Source organism: Sminthopsis crassicaudata, chromosome X (genome assembly GCF_048593235.1).
Source record: "Sminthopsis crassicaudata isolate SCR6 chromosome X, ASM4859323v1, whole genome shotgun sequence".
NCBI classification, from domain to species: domain Eukaryota; kingdom Metazoa; phylum Chordata; class Mammalia; order Dasyuromorphia; family Dasyuridae; genus Sminthopsis; species Sminthopsis crassicaudata.
In genome coordinates this window covers 6,035,379-6,052,134 of record NC_133623.1, presented here as the reverse complement: position 1 = coordinate 6,052,134, position 16,756 = coordinate 6,035,379, and the positions used below count along the sequence as shown (strand labels likewise).

The window sequence follows — 16,756 nt, the reverse complement described above, 5'->3', positions numbered from 1 at the left end:
GAGGAGAAGAGTTGGGGAGAACAAGCTGCTGGTTTGGGAGGCGAGGCCATGAGTTCTGATCCCTAGGCTTTGGCACTCACTAGCTGTGGGACCTTCCTCTTCCTGGCTCTCCTTTTCCCCCTCCGTAAAATTAAGAGACTATCCTAGATTCCTCCAGGGTCCCTTCCACCACTAAATCCTCAAATCCTAGGGATTAATCATCCAAGGGACTAATGAGTCAGTCATTTAGAAATGGCCCAATCCGGTGCCCATTGCAGAGACTGTGGGATGTACCACTAATAAGTCAGGAAGAAGGTAGAATAGCTGTTTTTTCATCTCAAAGAATGGCTTTGCTTGTGAGAAACAGCTAAGCCAGGAGGCTAGAGGAAGGTCCCTTTGGAAATTCAGTTGACTTGTGGTCAAAGAAATATAATGTCCCATTTGTGCCAGAGTCTTATGGTAGCAGATGTGAGAGCAGAAAATAAATTCCCTGTGGCCCAGGGATCACATGTAGGTCAATATGGACCCCAACAGGGATCCCCTCTTTAACATCCTAGACAGGGGTGAGACGTGTCCAACTTCCTCGAGGACAGATGGGAATTCACTCTCTCCTGAGGCAGCCGGTTCTATTTAGCATGGCTCGATTTGTTGAGAAGTTCCCATCTGGAGCTCAGATCTACCTCAGAAAAACCTGTTCCCATCCCCTTTGACCCTTGGGCCTGAGAGGGAAGAGGAAGGAAGCAAGCAAAACCAAAACGGGTCTAGCCCCTCTCCCCTGTGACGATCCTTCATTTATTGGAGAACAGTGGTGTTCACACACACACACACACACACACACACACACACACACACACACACACACACACACATACACTGCTGCTGCGAGCAATGCCTTGGGACCCAAGCACAATAAGCTTATTCCCTCTTGCAAATGCTAACCTTTCAATGAGTGACCTACAGCCAGGAAATACCCCCTCCTCAAATTTTCCCTACTCTGCCATCTCCTTTCCCAAGTCCCGTAACAGTCCTTCAGTGGAATTGCTGGCCATCACTTTGATGACTTTCCTCTGGGTGCTAGCCACTGTCCTTCAGAACTGGCCCCCAGAACTAACTACAACACTGTCCAGATATGCGCTGATTCGGGCAGCTGGCAGCAACACAATTTCTTAATGCGACCAAAGACTTGATTGGCTCTTTTTCTGGCTGCCATATTGCATCCTTTGTTGACTCATTTTGATCTAGTGCCAGGATGCACAGCAGGCCCCACATTAGATTAAATAAACACATTGTTGTGGTGTATGCTGGTCTTCATGTTAAAATATAGAGCAAAAGACAGTGGACAGTGAGTTGGGACCCTTTACATTTTGGTTCCTTTGCTTATTTAGGCCCATTTCTTCCACCCTCTTGGATTCAGCTTCTTCTTTAGTAATATAAGCTAGTCTGTCCCTGCCTCTCTCGATTTGGGTTTATTTGGAAAAGGAAAAAGAAGGGAATGGATGTGAATATACCCCAGAGATTATGAAATGTTTTGTAAACTATCAAGTATTATCTATGCAAGGGTCAAGGGTTCCTGGGGAGAGGGAGACTCTTGAGGATGAGGAGGGGTGGTAGGGGGAAGATCTACTCGACAACTTGACTAGACATTAGTTTGAGAATGCTGGGAACCAGGGGGTTGTGCCATTGGGTTTAAAGCCTATAATATTAGCATGATCTCCCTCCTACCCTCCTACACTCGAAGCCATCTGTGTGGTGTATGAAACCTCCAAAACCAGGGCAGAGGCAGCCTGATATAATGAAAAGCCTTCTGGGTATGGACTCAGCAGAACTGTAATAGGTGGCAGAGCAGGGATTTACACCCAAATTACTCGTTCTTTCTGGACCTCAGTAAATGAAGGGGAGTATACTCAGTGACCTTGTAGCCAGCCCCCTGGGATGTATGAGAACTATTAGTTCCATTAGATGTAGATAGGGAAACTGAGGCTTAAAAGGGGTCTGACATCTTAGAAAAGTCATTCACATTTCCTTGTATGTAATTCTATGCTTCTGTCGATAGAAAGTAGCTCCTTGGGGGCAGGGACTGTTTCCTTCTTTGCCTTTGCTTCTCCAGTACTAGTGCAGTGCCAGACCCTTGGAAGGTGCTTAATAAATGCTTGTTGACTGAAAATCTGAAAGACAAAGAGAGGAGGGCCACCAGCATGGGGAGGGCCCTTAGGTCCTTTCCATATGAGGAGATGAAGGAATGGGCATGCTGACCTTGGAAAGGAGAAGGCTTGGGGAGGGACATGCTAGGTGCCTTCAAGGATTTGGAGGACTACCTTGTGGAAGAGGAAGGATTCCATTTTTCTTTGAGGCCACAAGGGACCCAGGAACGGTAGAAGGAGAGCAGAGAAGCAGTTTAGTTTGTGACCTGTCCCAAAGTGGAACAAAGAGACTTGGAAAGGAGTGGGCTCCCCCTTCCCGGAGATCCTCAAACACAGGCCGGATGACCGCTTTCAGGTACATTGGACTCAGTGGCTCTAAGGCCCCTTCCAATTTGAAAATTCTGTGACTCCATATTGTCTATGAGCTAAAGAGCTCAGGGAAGATTGGGGTCCTTCCGGTTGTCCCCATCAGGTCATGAGTATCTCAGGTGTCCCACTAACAGAACCATCCATAAATGTGTGTTTTCTCTACAGGTGACCTGTCTCCATGATTTCTTCGGTGACGATGATGTGTTTATTGCCTGTGGTCCTGAAAAATTCCGCTATGCCCAGGATGACTTTTCCTTGGATGAGAATGGTGAGCGCAGATGACCCCTATGGCTTGTAGTCCTTGTGGTGATTTTACCACTTGAGATTTCCGTGAGCTCCCTCGGGTGGCTTTGGAAGGGTGCTGGGAGGGGGAGAGAAGGGGCATGAAGCTGTAGCGAGACCCATCTTATTGTCCTTGGGACTGGTATTCTTCTCCCCACTGCTCCCACTTATTCCTACCAGCAGTGCAAACCTGAGGCATTCAGACCTGTGAGCCATTCCCCTCACTCTATATCTAACCACAGGACTAGTCCATGCCCAGTTCTCCCAGAATGTTTATAGACCAGTCTCCCCTTTCCTAACTTCAACCAAGAAAAGGGGGTTGGGGCTTCCTAGGGATCTGGAAGAAAGGAAACCCTAAAAGGGAGCAGTAGAACACAAATGTAGAACTGGAATAGACCTCAGAGGCTATCTGGTCCAATGCCCTCATTTTACAAAGAAGATCCTCAGGCCCAGAGAGAAATGACTTGGCCAAGTTCACCCAGTTAGGAAGTGGCAGAGCGGAGACTCAAAATTAAGCCATTAGGCTCCAAGTGAGCACTCTTGGGAAGCGCAGGGAAGACAGAAAGCTTGAGCCAGGTGAACAACAGGAAAGCTGGGCTGGCACTGCTCTCAGACCCAGCTCCCCTTCCCGCTCCCTGCCTCATCCCAAGCTGGCAAGCCCACCAACTGGCTTCACTTGGCTTTCCTCGTCTGTTAGCCCAGGCTTCTCAGAGACTGGAACAAGCGCTGGCCTTGGAGTCTCTCTTGCTTGTGGTCATCCCTCTCCACTGAGCCCAGACCTTCCCAAGGTCCTTCCCAGCTGTATGACTTTAATGTCCCTCTTCTTGATTTGGGGTTCACAAGCCATGCAATGAGGGAGCTAGACTTCAGGCTCTCTATTGTCCTTTCTGATTCCAGCATGAAACCATTTCTGGAATACCATGAATGAAATGCTTGGTCCCTATCGAGCCCCTCTCCTGGGGTGTCTGTCCCATCTACAGAGTTGGAAGTCATCGTAATCATCCTCAATAATACTCAATAAGAATACAGGCATTTTGGAAACCCTTTAAGGTCTGCAGAGCAACTTCCCTATGCTGCCTTTTTTGAGCTCTTGCATTTCTAAGGCTGCCCTTAGCGGCGCCTTGTGAGACAGCGAAAAGAATGCTGGATTTGGGGTCAGAGAATATGGGTTCCTGACCCAGTTCTGCCACTTTCCAGTCATAGTGTTGGGGAAGTCCCTTATCACATCTAAGCTTGGACAAGGGGCTCACAAGGGAGTGAATATTGGGCGTCCCAACTCTGACCTCTTCCACGTTGCATCCCACTGACTTGGATGCCTTCCCTGCAGAGTGCCGAGTCATGAAAGGCGCCCCGGCTGCCACCACCGGCACCAAGTCATCTCCCAAGACTCAAAAGAACTCAGCAAAGAGTCCTGGGCCCGTGCGTAGAAGCAAGTCTCCGGCTGACTCAGGTAACGACCAAGATGGTAAGTGACTTTTCCTTGGCTGTGCATGCTGACTCTGCCCACACAGGGCTACCTTCTGCATGCCTGAGGGTGCGTTGCCACCGGACGCCACATATGTCTGCATGCCTGAGGGTGCATTGCCACCGGACGCCACATATGTCTCCATGGTGCCCGATATAGGGACAGAATCCATTAAGATATATACTGTTCTCAAGACGGGAGGACGGGGCCCCAAGCCACACCATTAGAGTGGGCGCTTTCATGTGCCCCCTCCAGAAAACCAGCCCTTTCCTGGTCCTCAGAATTGCCATCAACATGATGGTCTAGCCATTAAACACCTAAAGTCCCGGAGGGAAGGGCTGGCTGTTCAGTAGGCATTCAGTGAGTGGCGAATGAAGGCGTAGATACTCCTGTGATCTTGTAAATACTGTATCTGTGAAGTAGATACGGTAGATACTGAGTGTGAAGACCCACAGACCAACCCATGCAAATTCTGTCACTAGTGTTTCACATATGGGTTAATCCAGGTCAATGGAAAGTTTGGGGCATTGGGGCTCTTCTCAACTCTGCCTTGTGGGTCACAGCTGGATCTGAGCCACTTAGATAAGATTTATAAAGCCCAGCAGCAGAATCAGTGAAAAAAAAATGGGTCCAGCTGTGTAATGGACCAGCTAGGTGACCTTGTGCAAGCCAGTCCACTTCTCTGGGTCTCAGTTTCCTCATCTGGAAAAAAACAAATCTCTAGATGTTCCCTAAGCAACTCTCAAACTGTAACAGGCGGCCTTGATTCTCCAAACCGGAAGGGTTGATTGCAGCCACTGGCTCGATCCAAACCTGAATGAGGATTGGCTCACCTATGATTCCCCCTAGAAGGAGTCCTGCAGCCTCGCCTCAAAGGCCTCAGGCAAAAGGGAAGTCACTACCTCCACTTGTTAGGATATTTGGAGGCAAAAATCCATCTCTCTGTAACTTCTAGTCAGTGCTGTTAAATTTAATTACTCCCACTTCTTTCCTCTGGGACCAAGTGGCTTAAATTAGCCCTACCCATCCTTGAAGATAACTACCATGGGGCAGCTAGGTGGTGCAATAGATAGAGCATCAGGAAGGACCTGAGTTCAAATCTGGCCTCAGACACTTAACACTTCCTAGCTGTGTGACCCTGAGCAAGTCACTTAACCCCAATAGCCTCAGCACTCAAAAAAGAGAGGATTCACCCGAAGAATTGGTGGTTTCCCAAATGGCGTCGGGAGGAGAACACAAGCAGCGGGAGTCCGAATGTAGAGTGAGACTGGCTCAGGCAGAAGCCTGTTGGGCACCTCTCTCCACACCAGCCGGAGGAATAGACTCCTTTGTTTCTGCCAGCCAAATGATGGTCTGCGCCCTTGGGAATGTTCTGTTTGGAAGGGAGCATCCTCCAAGGATCTCTTCACTTGGGCGAGGGGCGTCTCTTGCCCCATCCCCATGCAACTCTTCCCAGGAGAGCTTTGCTGCGCGTCCCAAGCAGCAGGAGAGGAAGGGCGCTTCCAGAATGCCAGTCACGCACAAAAGAGGACAAGGAGTCCCAAGATCTCGGCAGTCCCCTGCCTCTGAGAGCCACCAGTCCCTCTCCTTGGGGAAATTCACCCTCCTCCAAAGGGAAATGTGGCGGTGACAGATCCATCACTTCCCTCCCTTAGTCGAAGGATTAATAACTACTTACTGTCATCCACCCATTCGAGAGAACCCATTTCAGATGAAAATAAGACCTTCAACAATGGCAGCATCTGGCAACCCATGGTGGAGTCTGGCCCAGAACCCTATGATCAGCTCTGGAAGGGATCGCTTCCGGCCCGCCATCTCCCACTCCCCTAATGGAAGGGTTGTAGAGAGAAAGAGACAAAAGCCTTTCCAGGCAGCGGGCAGTCAGCCAAGCAGACGCAGAAAGCCGCACGATGGCCGCCCCAGCGCCACCAACTCCCACGGCCCAGTCCCTTGGCCTGAGCCGGGCCTTGAGAAGGCCTAGCTGTGGGGAGCAACATCTGTCCGGCTCTTCCTGACTGGGGAAGACCTAAATGGGGCTTTTCTCCTGGAGTCATTTTCCAGTCGTTTCCCTCCCATTCTCTCCTCCTCAGTTTCCTGCTGAGGTACTGTGCCCAACCCCCCAGATCTCTGGGCTGTGCTCCCAGCACCACAAAGTCTGACCTTCCCAGGAGGTATGGGAAAGGTCCCTCTTTCTTCCTCCACATCCCTTACCCCACTTCCCCACACATACCCAATCAGTTGTCCCATCTTATTGATTCTTGCATCCACCCCCTTTTCTCAGTTTCCTACTCCCATGGTGGATGCTCTCATACTTGGTAGTAGCTGGGAAGGGTTTTATCCATCCCCTCTCGCCTGAACCACTGTAGCAGCCTCCCAAATTGTGTCCTAGCCTCTAGGCTCTTGCCTTTTCAATCTATCATTTACAACGTTGTCAGAATACCCTTTCCTAAAATATAGTCTGAGTACGTCAGTCTCATACTAAAAACAACCTTCATTGGCTCCCAATTGCCTACCAGGTAAAACCTGAGCTCCTTTACCTGGCCATTTGAGCTAGCCACAATCCTCCCTTTCCAGACTTATTCCATTTGTCTTTTCCTCACAACGTCTCTGTTCTGCACAAAATAGGCCACCAGCTGAGCCCTTGAACTCAATCCAACCTTTACCCCGGGGTGTCCCAAGCTTAGTGGTATCTGCTCCCCCCTTTCTTTTTCTCCATGTCTTTCCAGACTCCCCTCTTCTCTCTTCCTTCACTTTTCCTTTCTTTTCCTCTTCTCTTCACTTCTTACTGTGATCCTAGGATCACAGATTTTGAGCCAGAAAAGACCTTTGAGGTTCTCCCATCCAGCCCCCTCATCTTAGAGAGGAGGAGGAAACTGAGGCATCTGGGCTCACTTGAAGTCCCGCAGCTAATACACATCCAGGGCAGCTGGTGCAGAATCAGTTCTTCTGATTCGGGTCCAGGCGCTCTCCAGCGGGCCATGCCAACTCGTCCAGATCCCTCTGAGGAGTTCCCAGTTCCACATCCCGCCCCAGCATCCTAACAAAAAGCTGCCAGTGAGCGAGGCCAGTTTTGGTCTTTGTGTCCTGAGCGCCTGGCACGGCACCTGGCATGGCACAGGCACACGATAGGCATTTACTGGATTGACTCAAAGTGAATTGAATTGACGTATTCAAATACTGGGGATAAGCAGGGCAGGAACTAGTGAAATGGCTGGATTTTCCAAATACTCAAGGCTGGCGAGCTCAGACCCCTGCTAAGTCCCATTCCATCTCATTAAAGGGATGCTCGGTGGACTCCCAGAAAAGGGAGCAGAGAGCCCCGAGAGCTCTCCTGGCTTTGGGAAGAGCAGCTCCTGCCAAGCTGAGCTCCTTCCCCTTTCTGCCATGGTCACCAAGCAGGTCAAGCAGAAGAATTCTGCAAGATTGGAACAAATTGTCTGGCCTGAGCCCGCGGGTGATGATTGTGGAGAAGAGTGGGCCCGCCGGGCAACAGTGGCGTTAGAGGGAACACAGTTGTCGCAACAGCCAAGCTAGAGAATGGGCCTCTCCTCTTGGCCCCTCTCTTCTTCCCTTCCCTTCTCTTTTTTCTTTCCCCTCTTCTTTCTCTCTTCCCTTCTCTTTTCTTCTCTTCTTTCCTCTTCACTTCTTGCTTCTTCTCTTCTCACTTCTTTTCTTTCCCTCTATATTCTACTCTTCTTTCCTCTTCTCTTCTCCTCTTTTCTGCATTTTTCTATTATTCTCTTCTTCTCTCCTTCTTTCCTCTTCTTTCCTTTCCTTTTCCCACTTCTTTTCTCCTCTCCTCTCCTTTCCTCTTCCCTTCCCTTCTCTTTTCTCTTTCCCCTCTTCTTTCTCCCTTCTCTTCTCTTTTCTTCTCCTCTTCTTCTTTCCTCTTCTCTTCACTTCTTTCTTCTTCTCTTCTCACTTCTTTTCTTTCCCTCTATATTCTACTTTTCTTTCTTCTTCTCTTCTCCTCTTTTCTTCATTTCTCTAATATTCTCTTCTTATCTCTCTTCTCTCCTTCTCTCCTCTTGTTTCCTTTCCTTTGCCCACTTTCATTTTCCCTCTTCTTTCCTTTTTCCCCTATTCTGTCTTCCTTCACTTTTCTTTTCTTCTCCTCTTCTTTTCTCCTCTTCACTTTTTTCTTCTTCCCTTCTTCTCACTTGTCTTCTTTTCTTTCCCTCTATCATCTCCTCTTTTCTCCTCTTCTCCTTTTTCTTCTCTCCTCTCCCCCTTCTTATTTCTGCTTCCCTTTTCTCTCTTCTTTTCTCTTCATTTCTTTTCTCTTCTCTTCTCATTTCTCTTCTTTTCTTCCCCTCTATATTCTACTCTTCTCTCCTCTTCTATTCTTCTCTTTTCTGTTCTCTTCTCTCCCCCTCTTTTTTCTTCTCCCCTTTTCTCCCTTCCTTTCTTCTTCTCTTTTCTTCTCCTCTCTCTTCCGCTCTCCTTTTCTCTCCTCTTCTTTCCTTTCTTTTTCCCATGTCTTCTCTCCTCTCCTCTTCTCTCCTTTCTTCCCTTTCCTCCCCTACTTTCTTTCCTGCTTTTGGGGGGGGTTCTTTTTGCTTGCTTCAAACTTCACAGGGTCATAGACTGAGAGCTGGAAGGAAGCTCTGACCCATTAAGTCCAAGACCTTCCTTCTCTAGAGGAGGGGACTGAAGCTCAGAGAGTCCTGAGAGCTTAAGTGGCTTGTTCTAAATCACGTGAAGCAGCAGCAGAATTCAAACTCAGATCCTCTGTGGCACACTACAATGCTCGTGGTTGTGGACAATGGAAAAGAACTAAATGTAAACTCCAGAATTCGAATCCTGGCTTTGCCGATTACTAGTTGTGCCACAAGGGCAAGTGCTTTCCCTTTTCTGGGCCTCACTTTCCTCATCTGTAAAATGAACCAATTGGATCAGCTGGTCTCTAGGTTCTTTTCCGGCTCTGACTCTGTGGGTCCCAGGGGAGCACCAGGCTGGCTCCTGGCTTAGAAAATAAGCTGAGGAGCCAAAAGGAGCCAAGATAGCTCCGGAGTAGCTGGTGAGCGAGTGGAGCAGGCAAAGATTTGCGAGGAACCTAAAGCGGCCTGCTGGGAATGGAGGGTCCAGACCATTTACCGATCTGGTGGGGGGGTTGTCCTCCCTTGTAACATTCCCATAGCAGCTGCTGCTGGAGCTGCATCTCAAGGGGAAAGAGCGGCCCTGGGAGGTGGAGGGAAGCAGGGAGTGCATTCTGGGCACGGGGAACGGCCAGGGTAAAGACACGGAGATGGGAGACGCAGGGCCACGTGTGTGAGGGATGGAGAAGGCCAGCTTGGCTGGCTCTCAGAGCACAGGAAGGCGAGGAAGTACTTGCTGAGGAGGCCAGAAGGAGAGGTTGGGGCCAAGTTGTGTCATCCCAGAGGCAGCAGGAGCCCCGGGAGGCAACAGAGGGAGGGTGTCACATGGTCAGCACAGGTCTTCAGGAACATCACTCTGGCAGCAGCAGGGTATGGGATGGACTAGAGTAGGGAGAGACTGGGGGCAGGGCGCCCACTCGGGAGGCTGCCACCAGAGGGAAAGGCAGGGAGGGCCTGAACTAGGCCAGGGGACTGGGGGAGTGGACAGGAGGGCTCAGATGCGGGAGCCCTTGGATGTTTCTTCTGGCTGAGACCCCCCCTTCTCCAAGTTGGTAGAAGGTCCCTGGGGGGCCAGGGCCCAAGAACCTCATGTTCACTTGATCACCCAGCATTTGTTGAGAGCCTACTGTGTGCCAGGCTCTGTTGTGGCTGCCGAAGATCCGAAGGCCAATTAAAAAAATCCCTGCCTCAGAGGGGTGCACTCTAGCAGGGGAGATGACGTGGATAGCACGGCATCCATGCAAGGTGGGGTAAAGCACTAGAAGCTTGGGGGGGGGGCCCTGAAGAGAGAAGAAAGTAGGGACTGAGCTGAGCCCTGAAAGAATTCAGGAGAGCTGGGAGGCCAAGGTGAGGAGGAAGGGCACGTCAGGTGTGGGGGACAGTTGGTGCAGAGGCACGGCAAGAGGAAATGGAGGAACAGCCAAGAGGCCAATCTGGGAACAAGGAGAGGGAAGCATGGGGAAATGGAGGGTGGAGCTTTAAATGCTAAACTTCATCTAATCCTAAAGGAAGCAATAGGGAGCCATTGAGGTTTATTGAAGGAGATTGGACGTGATCAGACAAGAGCTTTCTAATTGTTTGGTGACTGTAGCAGAGACCAGAGCAGGGAGAGGAGAGGGTAGAAGACCCACCAGGAGACCGTTTCAGTGACCGAACAGAGAGGCATTGAAGGGCTCTCAATGTGGGGGAGGAAGGGGAAGAGTGTGAGCCTGTGGCCCAGCTGGGAGCCCAGGAGCTTGGAAGGATGGTGGTCCCTTTGACAGGAACAGGGATATGGAGAAGGGAGAGGCGAGCATCAGGCCCATATAGGAGGGGACCGTGGTGGCCTGCGGCCTGCTCCTCCCTCCCTTGCCAGCACCTCTCTTTCCCAAGTTGATCATTTCGTCATTTGAGAATTTCCTCTGCTGTTTGGTCCGTGTTATTATTAATGATATCTTACATTTACTTGCAAAATCCCTCGCGGTCACAAGGTCCCGTTCATTCATTATCCCAGTTTTTACTGCCAACCACCAAGCAAGGGGGCAGGGCAGGGCAGCAAGGGAGTAAGAGAGGCTGAGAGAGGGTCAGTGGCCGGTCCGCGACCACACAACGAGGCGGCGGGTAAGCTGAGACTAGAAGGAAGGCCTCCAAACTGCCACGCCGGGCAGTTAGATCCCCTTCCCTCAGTCCTGGAAGTTGTGGCTGGCATTTCCCCAACTGAGAACCCCCAGTGTTCCAGGCCCCAGCCAGTGAGCTACCTCTCCAGGGTTTCCCCAAAGGGAACACTCCCTTCCCCTAACAGCCCTGTTCTCCTGAGAAAGAAAGGAAGGGGGCAGCTAGGTGGGGCAGTGGATAAAGCACCAGTCTTGAAGTCAGGAGGACCTGAGTTCAAATCCGCCCTCAGACACATAACACTTCCTAGCTGTGTGACCCTGGGCAAGTCACTTAATCCCAATTGCCTCAGCAAAAAAAAAAAAAAAAGAAAGAAAGGAAGACCAAGAGGCTCCTTCCCATTCTCCCCTTTTCACAAGCACGGGACTGTTGTCTCCCATCACCATCCATCTGCTTTCCATGACTTCGATGGGGGAGCAGTGGAGCTTAATCAATTGACCCAAACCTGCATTTATAATGGGAAAGGGGGGAGGGAGTGGGGGACCTGGAGCTTTGATTACCCCAGATCCTGCCTAAGCCCCTCAGGGATCCTGCCTGGTCACTCCACAAGTCAAGGTCTTGAGCTCCCAGTGAGGCAGCGCCCCAGTCCTGTCTGGTGGGGAAAGGAGGGACTTGTGTGTGATTGACTTCTGGGATGTGCTACGAGACTTGATGTCCCTGGGAGAGGGGTGGGGGTGGGGGGCAAGCACAGAGAATCCCTGGTACTTGAAACGCTACTGACCTGGGCCTGCCTTTTCTGTTCTTTCGGGCCAGCCAACGGGACATCCAGCAGCCAGCTGTCCACCCCCAAGTCAAAGCAGTCGCCAATCTCGACCCCCACCAGCCCCGGGAGCCTCCGGAAGCACAAGGTATTATGTCTCTTATACCTTACTAAACCCCCTTCTGCTTTATTTACCCGGCTAGGTGGGAACGCTGTTCCCATTCCATCTCAACAGCTCCAATACCACATGACCTCCTCATCTGTCTCAACAGCTTTTGGGCCGGGCCCAGGAACTCCAACAGGTACCACAGCCACCCACTTGCTCTGATTGGTTCTTTGGGCCTCTGGCCACCAGTTGCTTTCCAATGATGAGCCAAAGGAAGGGAGCTGTTGGCCCCTGGCCCAGAGACCTGCTCTGGCCGGGGGTGGGTGGTCTCAGGCAAGTAGAAAACAAAGGTGAAGAAACGAATCGTCAATGACCATCAGGAAAACCGTGTTCAAGAACACGAATGGACAGAACGGCAACCAGAAATGCTCCTGAGGTATCACCTCGCAGGCGTCAAGAGTCGCAAAGAAAAGAATAGGAAAACTCGTCGTCGTCGGAGGGGTCGAATCAGTCCAACCTTTCTGGAAAACGATTGGGAATTATCTCATAATTATCTCTGACCTAGAGATCCCCCTCCTGGGACTATATCCCAAAGAGAATATTGAAAGACCCCACGTCCAAAGAGATTTCTAGCAGCACAGTGCGTGGTAAGAGAAAGCCGGGAGCAAACGTGTGCCTGCCGTAGTCTGCTAAGGCCTTTTAACAAATTGTGGCAGATAAATGGAATGGCGTCTTGCACTACCAGAAGGAATCGTGCATATGAAGGCTTCAGAGAAATAGGAGAAGCCCCGGACGGAGTGGAGAGGGGTTCCTCGAAAGAGGAGTTCCATGTGAGTACCCCTAAAAGGGGATTCCACAAGATGTCTATAAAGGATCCCTCAAAACGCATGGCTAGAAATAGGACACCACTCTGCAGCAGAAGCAGAAATGCCGCGTGCAGAAAGCTGGGGCCTCCAGGTGATTTGCTTCCAGTTAGGTAGACACCACGGCCAGAAATCAGGCCGCCATGTCATGAGGCCTTCTTTATGCTCCCAAACGGCCACTCTCAAGGCCCGCTCATCTTCCAAGATATTCCAGAATTTGAGAGTGGATCGGGGTATCTCTTTGTGTTCGATGGCCAGCTTGGCTCAGAAGCTGCTCACACTGGCAAAGATGGGTGTTAGAGCTCTATCGAGTCATCCCCTTGGTAGTGATGAATGGGCTTTAGCAACAGGCTAACAGGCTAACATTGCTGCACAAGCTTATTCTGGGAGTCAGCAGAGCCTAAAACAATGCACTTCAGAAGAAACAAGCCATCTCCAGAAACTCATCCTTATATTTCCCCCAGAACATGGGCCACAGGTTGGAGGGATAGTTCTACACTCAGCTGAGGGATCCCAAGACCCAGAGGTACAGAATGCCGGTGATTTACTAGCCCCCCCCCCTGCCTTCATAAGAAAGCTCTTTTGAAAGCATGAAACATTCCCTCCAGGAATCTGACAGACTTCCCACCAGCATCACCCCTTTTTTTTTTGTTCACACTGAAATTCAAAAAAGGTAGGAAAATGGTCATTTATCAGTCAACAAGGATTTATTCACGAATTTTCCACATATTATTAGAATGAGAAGGGCCTTTAGTAACCCTCTCATTCAAGCCCCTTATTTCACAGGGGAGGAAACTGAGGCCCAGGAAAGGCATGGGACTTTAGATCTCTTTCCAGTGTCCCAAAGTGTCCCAATCAAAACCTCCGAAGGCCCCATTTTCATCCTGGTCCTCCCCGATCTAGGAAAAAAGCCAGTAAGGAGGGTCTTTATCTCACAGGTGAAGAAATCATAGCATGGAAAAGGAAAGAAAGCTAGCTAAAACAACGGTAGGACTGCCGGTGACGGGAAGGGCTTCCCCCTCCCTGGACATATTCTATTTGTCTGGGATGACTTGAGGCCCCCCTCTTGCTTTCAGAGAAGGGCAAACGAGTGGCAAAGGACACGAAGATGTGGCCGATTGAGGACGCTGAGATGGTTTGCTTTGGGGCCTCGAAGTTTGGGGTTGTACATAATAGCTTTCCTGCAGTATGTAAAGGTTGACGGGCAGATGCTAACTCCCGCTTGCTCTGCTTGGCTCCAGAAGAGCAAGTTTATTTCCAATCGGAGAGTGGTCAAACATGAGGGACATGCTTCTCACCGGGGGAGAAAGCTGGCCCAAAGTGGAAAGCCAAGGGTGGCAACTGGGTCCATCTTTCTCACACACACCCCACACCCACACCCACACCCACCCCACACACCCACACCACACACACACACACACCCGCTGGGGAAGTCTTCACGCGGAGGCTGGACGCAGCTTATCATCTTCCTGCTCGCTCGCCCACAGTTTATCCTAGGTGTGCCTCTGAGGTCTCCTGCAGCTCTGAGATTCTATGATTCTGGTATAATGTGATCATAGAGTGTTAGTGCTGGGAGGAACTGGAGTGCCCCCCTTACTTTACAGAAAGGAAATCTGAAGACTCAAGGATGGCTAGGGAGGGCCATAGATCCCACAGTGTCAGAGCTAGAAGAAGCCTTAGCCATCATCTAATCCACTTTCCCATTTTACAGCGGAGAGAGCTGAGGTCACGAGAAGGGAATGGGCTCCAAGGGCCCCTGGTGAGTTCGGTGGCTGAGCCAGCACTGGGATCTAGGAGTCTCCTAGGTTCCCACGCTTGGTGTGAAGGCAAGTTAACACTGGCTCCTTTTCTTCTTCCAGGACCTGTACCTGCCTCTGTCTTTGGATGACTCCGACTCCCTGGGAGATTCGATGTGAAGAGAAGACCACGTCCAGCGTCCAGAGGCCAACTTTCCACTTTCCTCCTGTACAGTATGGTACTCCTGCTAGAGTGTCCAATAGGGCGATTATTGCTTTCAAGTTTCAAAAAAAAAAAAAAAGAGAGAGAGAGAGAGAAAGAGAGAAAGAGAGAGAGAGAGAAAGAGAGAGAGAGAAAAGAAAAAGGACGCGAAGTTAATATGGGTTTTTTTTTTCTGTGATTCCTCCTCTGGGCCACAAATCCACAATTATCAAATCAGGTTAGATTGATACCATTCTTTTGAGTCATTTGACGGGGATGTGATATGTGCCGTTCCATGGACCTTCTGAGCCCCCACAGGGCTCATTCTAGTCTCATTCTTATAGGTTGCCTTCCATGGAGGGTAACTCATTCAAATCACACCGAGAATATAGCTGGGGGGAAGGGGTGGGGGGAAAGGGAATCTGGAACAAAAAAAAATCCTCGGTGAATCCTCAACTGGGCAAAAAGTGCCCCCAATCTCCTTGTCTGAAGAAGGCTCCCGGGGGGTGGGAGCCAATGCTGGTCATCTCTCGGCTTGCACCCCCCCCCCCCGACAAAGCACCAGCCTGGCAGCTGACACCACTTTGGGATGCCTAGGGGGTGGGGCGAGCAGGAAAGCCAGCACTGGTGACGGTAGGGTGACTGTACCATACTGAGTGAAGGTGGCTAGCCCGCATGTCTAGTAGGCCTCGTTGAGCACAGCCAACTCCTTCGCCTCCTCCACAAGTCAAGTGACAACCCGTGAGCCAGCCCACTCAGCTGGGCCCAACGGACTCGAAGCAGCCACCCCTGAAGGCCACGCGCACCCTCTTGGTAGCGATGATAACGGCCTTGTTCCCCATCTTCTGTTGAATGCCTTGTGAACCATCCACACTGAAAACACTGTGAGAAATTGTTTTCAGGGCCGCCATCTTTCAGTCGCGTTTTATAGCAAGAACTCAATCTCCTTTTTATAAAAAAGCAAAAACAAAAACCTCATATCTGTGCTCCAGGAGTCAACTCTCCCTGCTCCTTTTTTCGAAGCCAGGGCTTTGTCTTCTGTTGAAAAACCACGTGCAGAGAATAAACCTTCCAACACCACCAATGACAACCTTCTGGACCAGCAAAGGATGACCGAGTTAGGCAACAATGCCATCGCTGCCAAACTGCCTTCTGGGGATGCCGAGGACAGCCATGGCCCGCGCAGTGGGACCAGCCTTCACGTGAGCTTTGTAACGGTCACGCACCAGCGGGGCCTGCCATTCCCTCCGCATCCTCGGCCCTTTCCGTCGCCACCAGCTCGGAGAAGCTGTTGCTCCTTGGATACCCGATTTGGCTTGGCCTTGGCCTTTGAGCCGGGAGCTCCTCCACAAAATCCCGAGACCTCACCTGAGATCGGGAGTCATACTGGCCAGTGGTGACGGCAGCAGATGGGAAGAGTTCCTGATGCCGCCACCATTTCCCCGTGTGTTACAAAGGCCAGGGAAGGCTAGGATGGCATGGCTTGGCTTGGCTTGACTACTGAATGATTTGGGGTCATTTTGCCATCCTACCCGGAGTGTGTGTGTGTGTGTGTGTGTGTGTGTGTGTGTGTGTGTGTGTGTAACTGTGTCAACATCAAGTGTCCTCTGCAGGCTACCTCAGCCTGAGCCACTGCCCACTGATGTGGACACATGATGCTGGCAATGGGGGACACTGGGGCAGAAGTGTGGCTTCAATCTTGGGATCATGGAACAGCCGAGCCGAAAGGGATCTTAGATTCATTTAGTCCGACCTTCTCGTTCGCAGAGGAGGAAACTGAGGGAGGAAAACATTCGTCCGACATCACACAGGCAGTAGGCGACAAAGTCAAGACTCAAACCCCAGATTACCCAAGTTAAGCTCAAGACTGGCCCTGCTACTGGAGCCAAGGCAATGCATGATGAATAGAACTTCCACTCTCATTCTTTTGATCCTTAAGGGGAGGATGAAGGCCAAGGGTCTCTTCCCTTCCTCCTCTTTTTTTTTTCCTGGAAAGTTGAAAGGATGCCCTGACCACTTCCCTTCCCTTCTTCCCGGGAGCTCATTGTCAATTTATTGGAAGAAGAAGCAGGCGGGACTCAAGTACCCATGTAATCCATTTGGTGGGGAACAGAGGAAGGAGGGCTCTACAGTCACCCCTCGAAGGCCTAAAAACCTCAGTCCC

The 16,756-nt window shown here is 50.6% G+C and overlaps 1 protein-coding gene across 6 annotated transcripts in view; it reads left to right on the top strand.

Annotated features, from left to right (window-relative positions):
* DCX (doublecortin) overlaps positions 1–15,667 on the top strand; it is a 44,305-nt gene extending 28,638 nt beyond the window's left edge. For 2 of the 6 annotated variants that reach the window (XM_074278548.1, XM_074278549.1), the window contains exons 4-7: positions 2,655–2,757; positions 4,099–4,236; positions 11,739–11,836; positions 14,514–15,667. In XM_074278548.1, coding sequence (XP_074134649.1) covers positions 2,655–2,757; positions 4,099–4,236; positions 11,739–11,836; positions 14,514–14,570 — 396 coding nt within the window. In that variant the 3' untranslated portion in view covers positions 14,571–15,667. The remainder of the gene's footprint in view (positions 1–2,654; positions 2,758–4,098; positions 4,237–11,738; positions 11,837–14,513) is intronic. The other 4 variants (XM_074278551.1, XM_074278552.1, XM_074278550.1 and 1 more) reach the window with 4 other exon arrangements.
* The last annotated feature ends 1,089 nt before the right edge of the window (positions 15,668–16,756 follow it).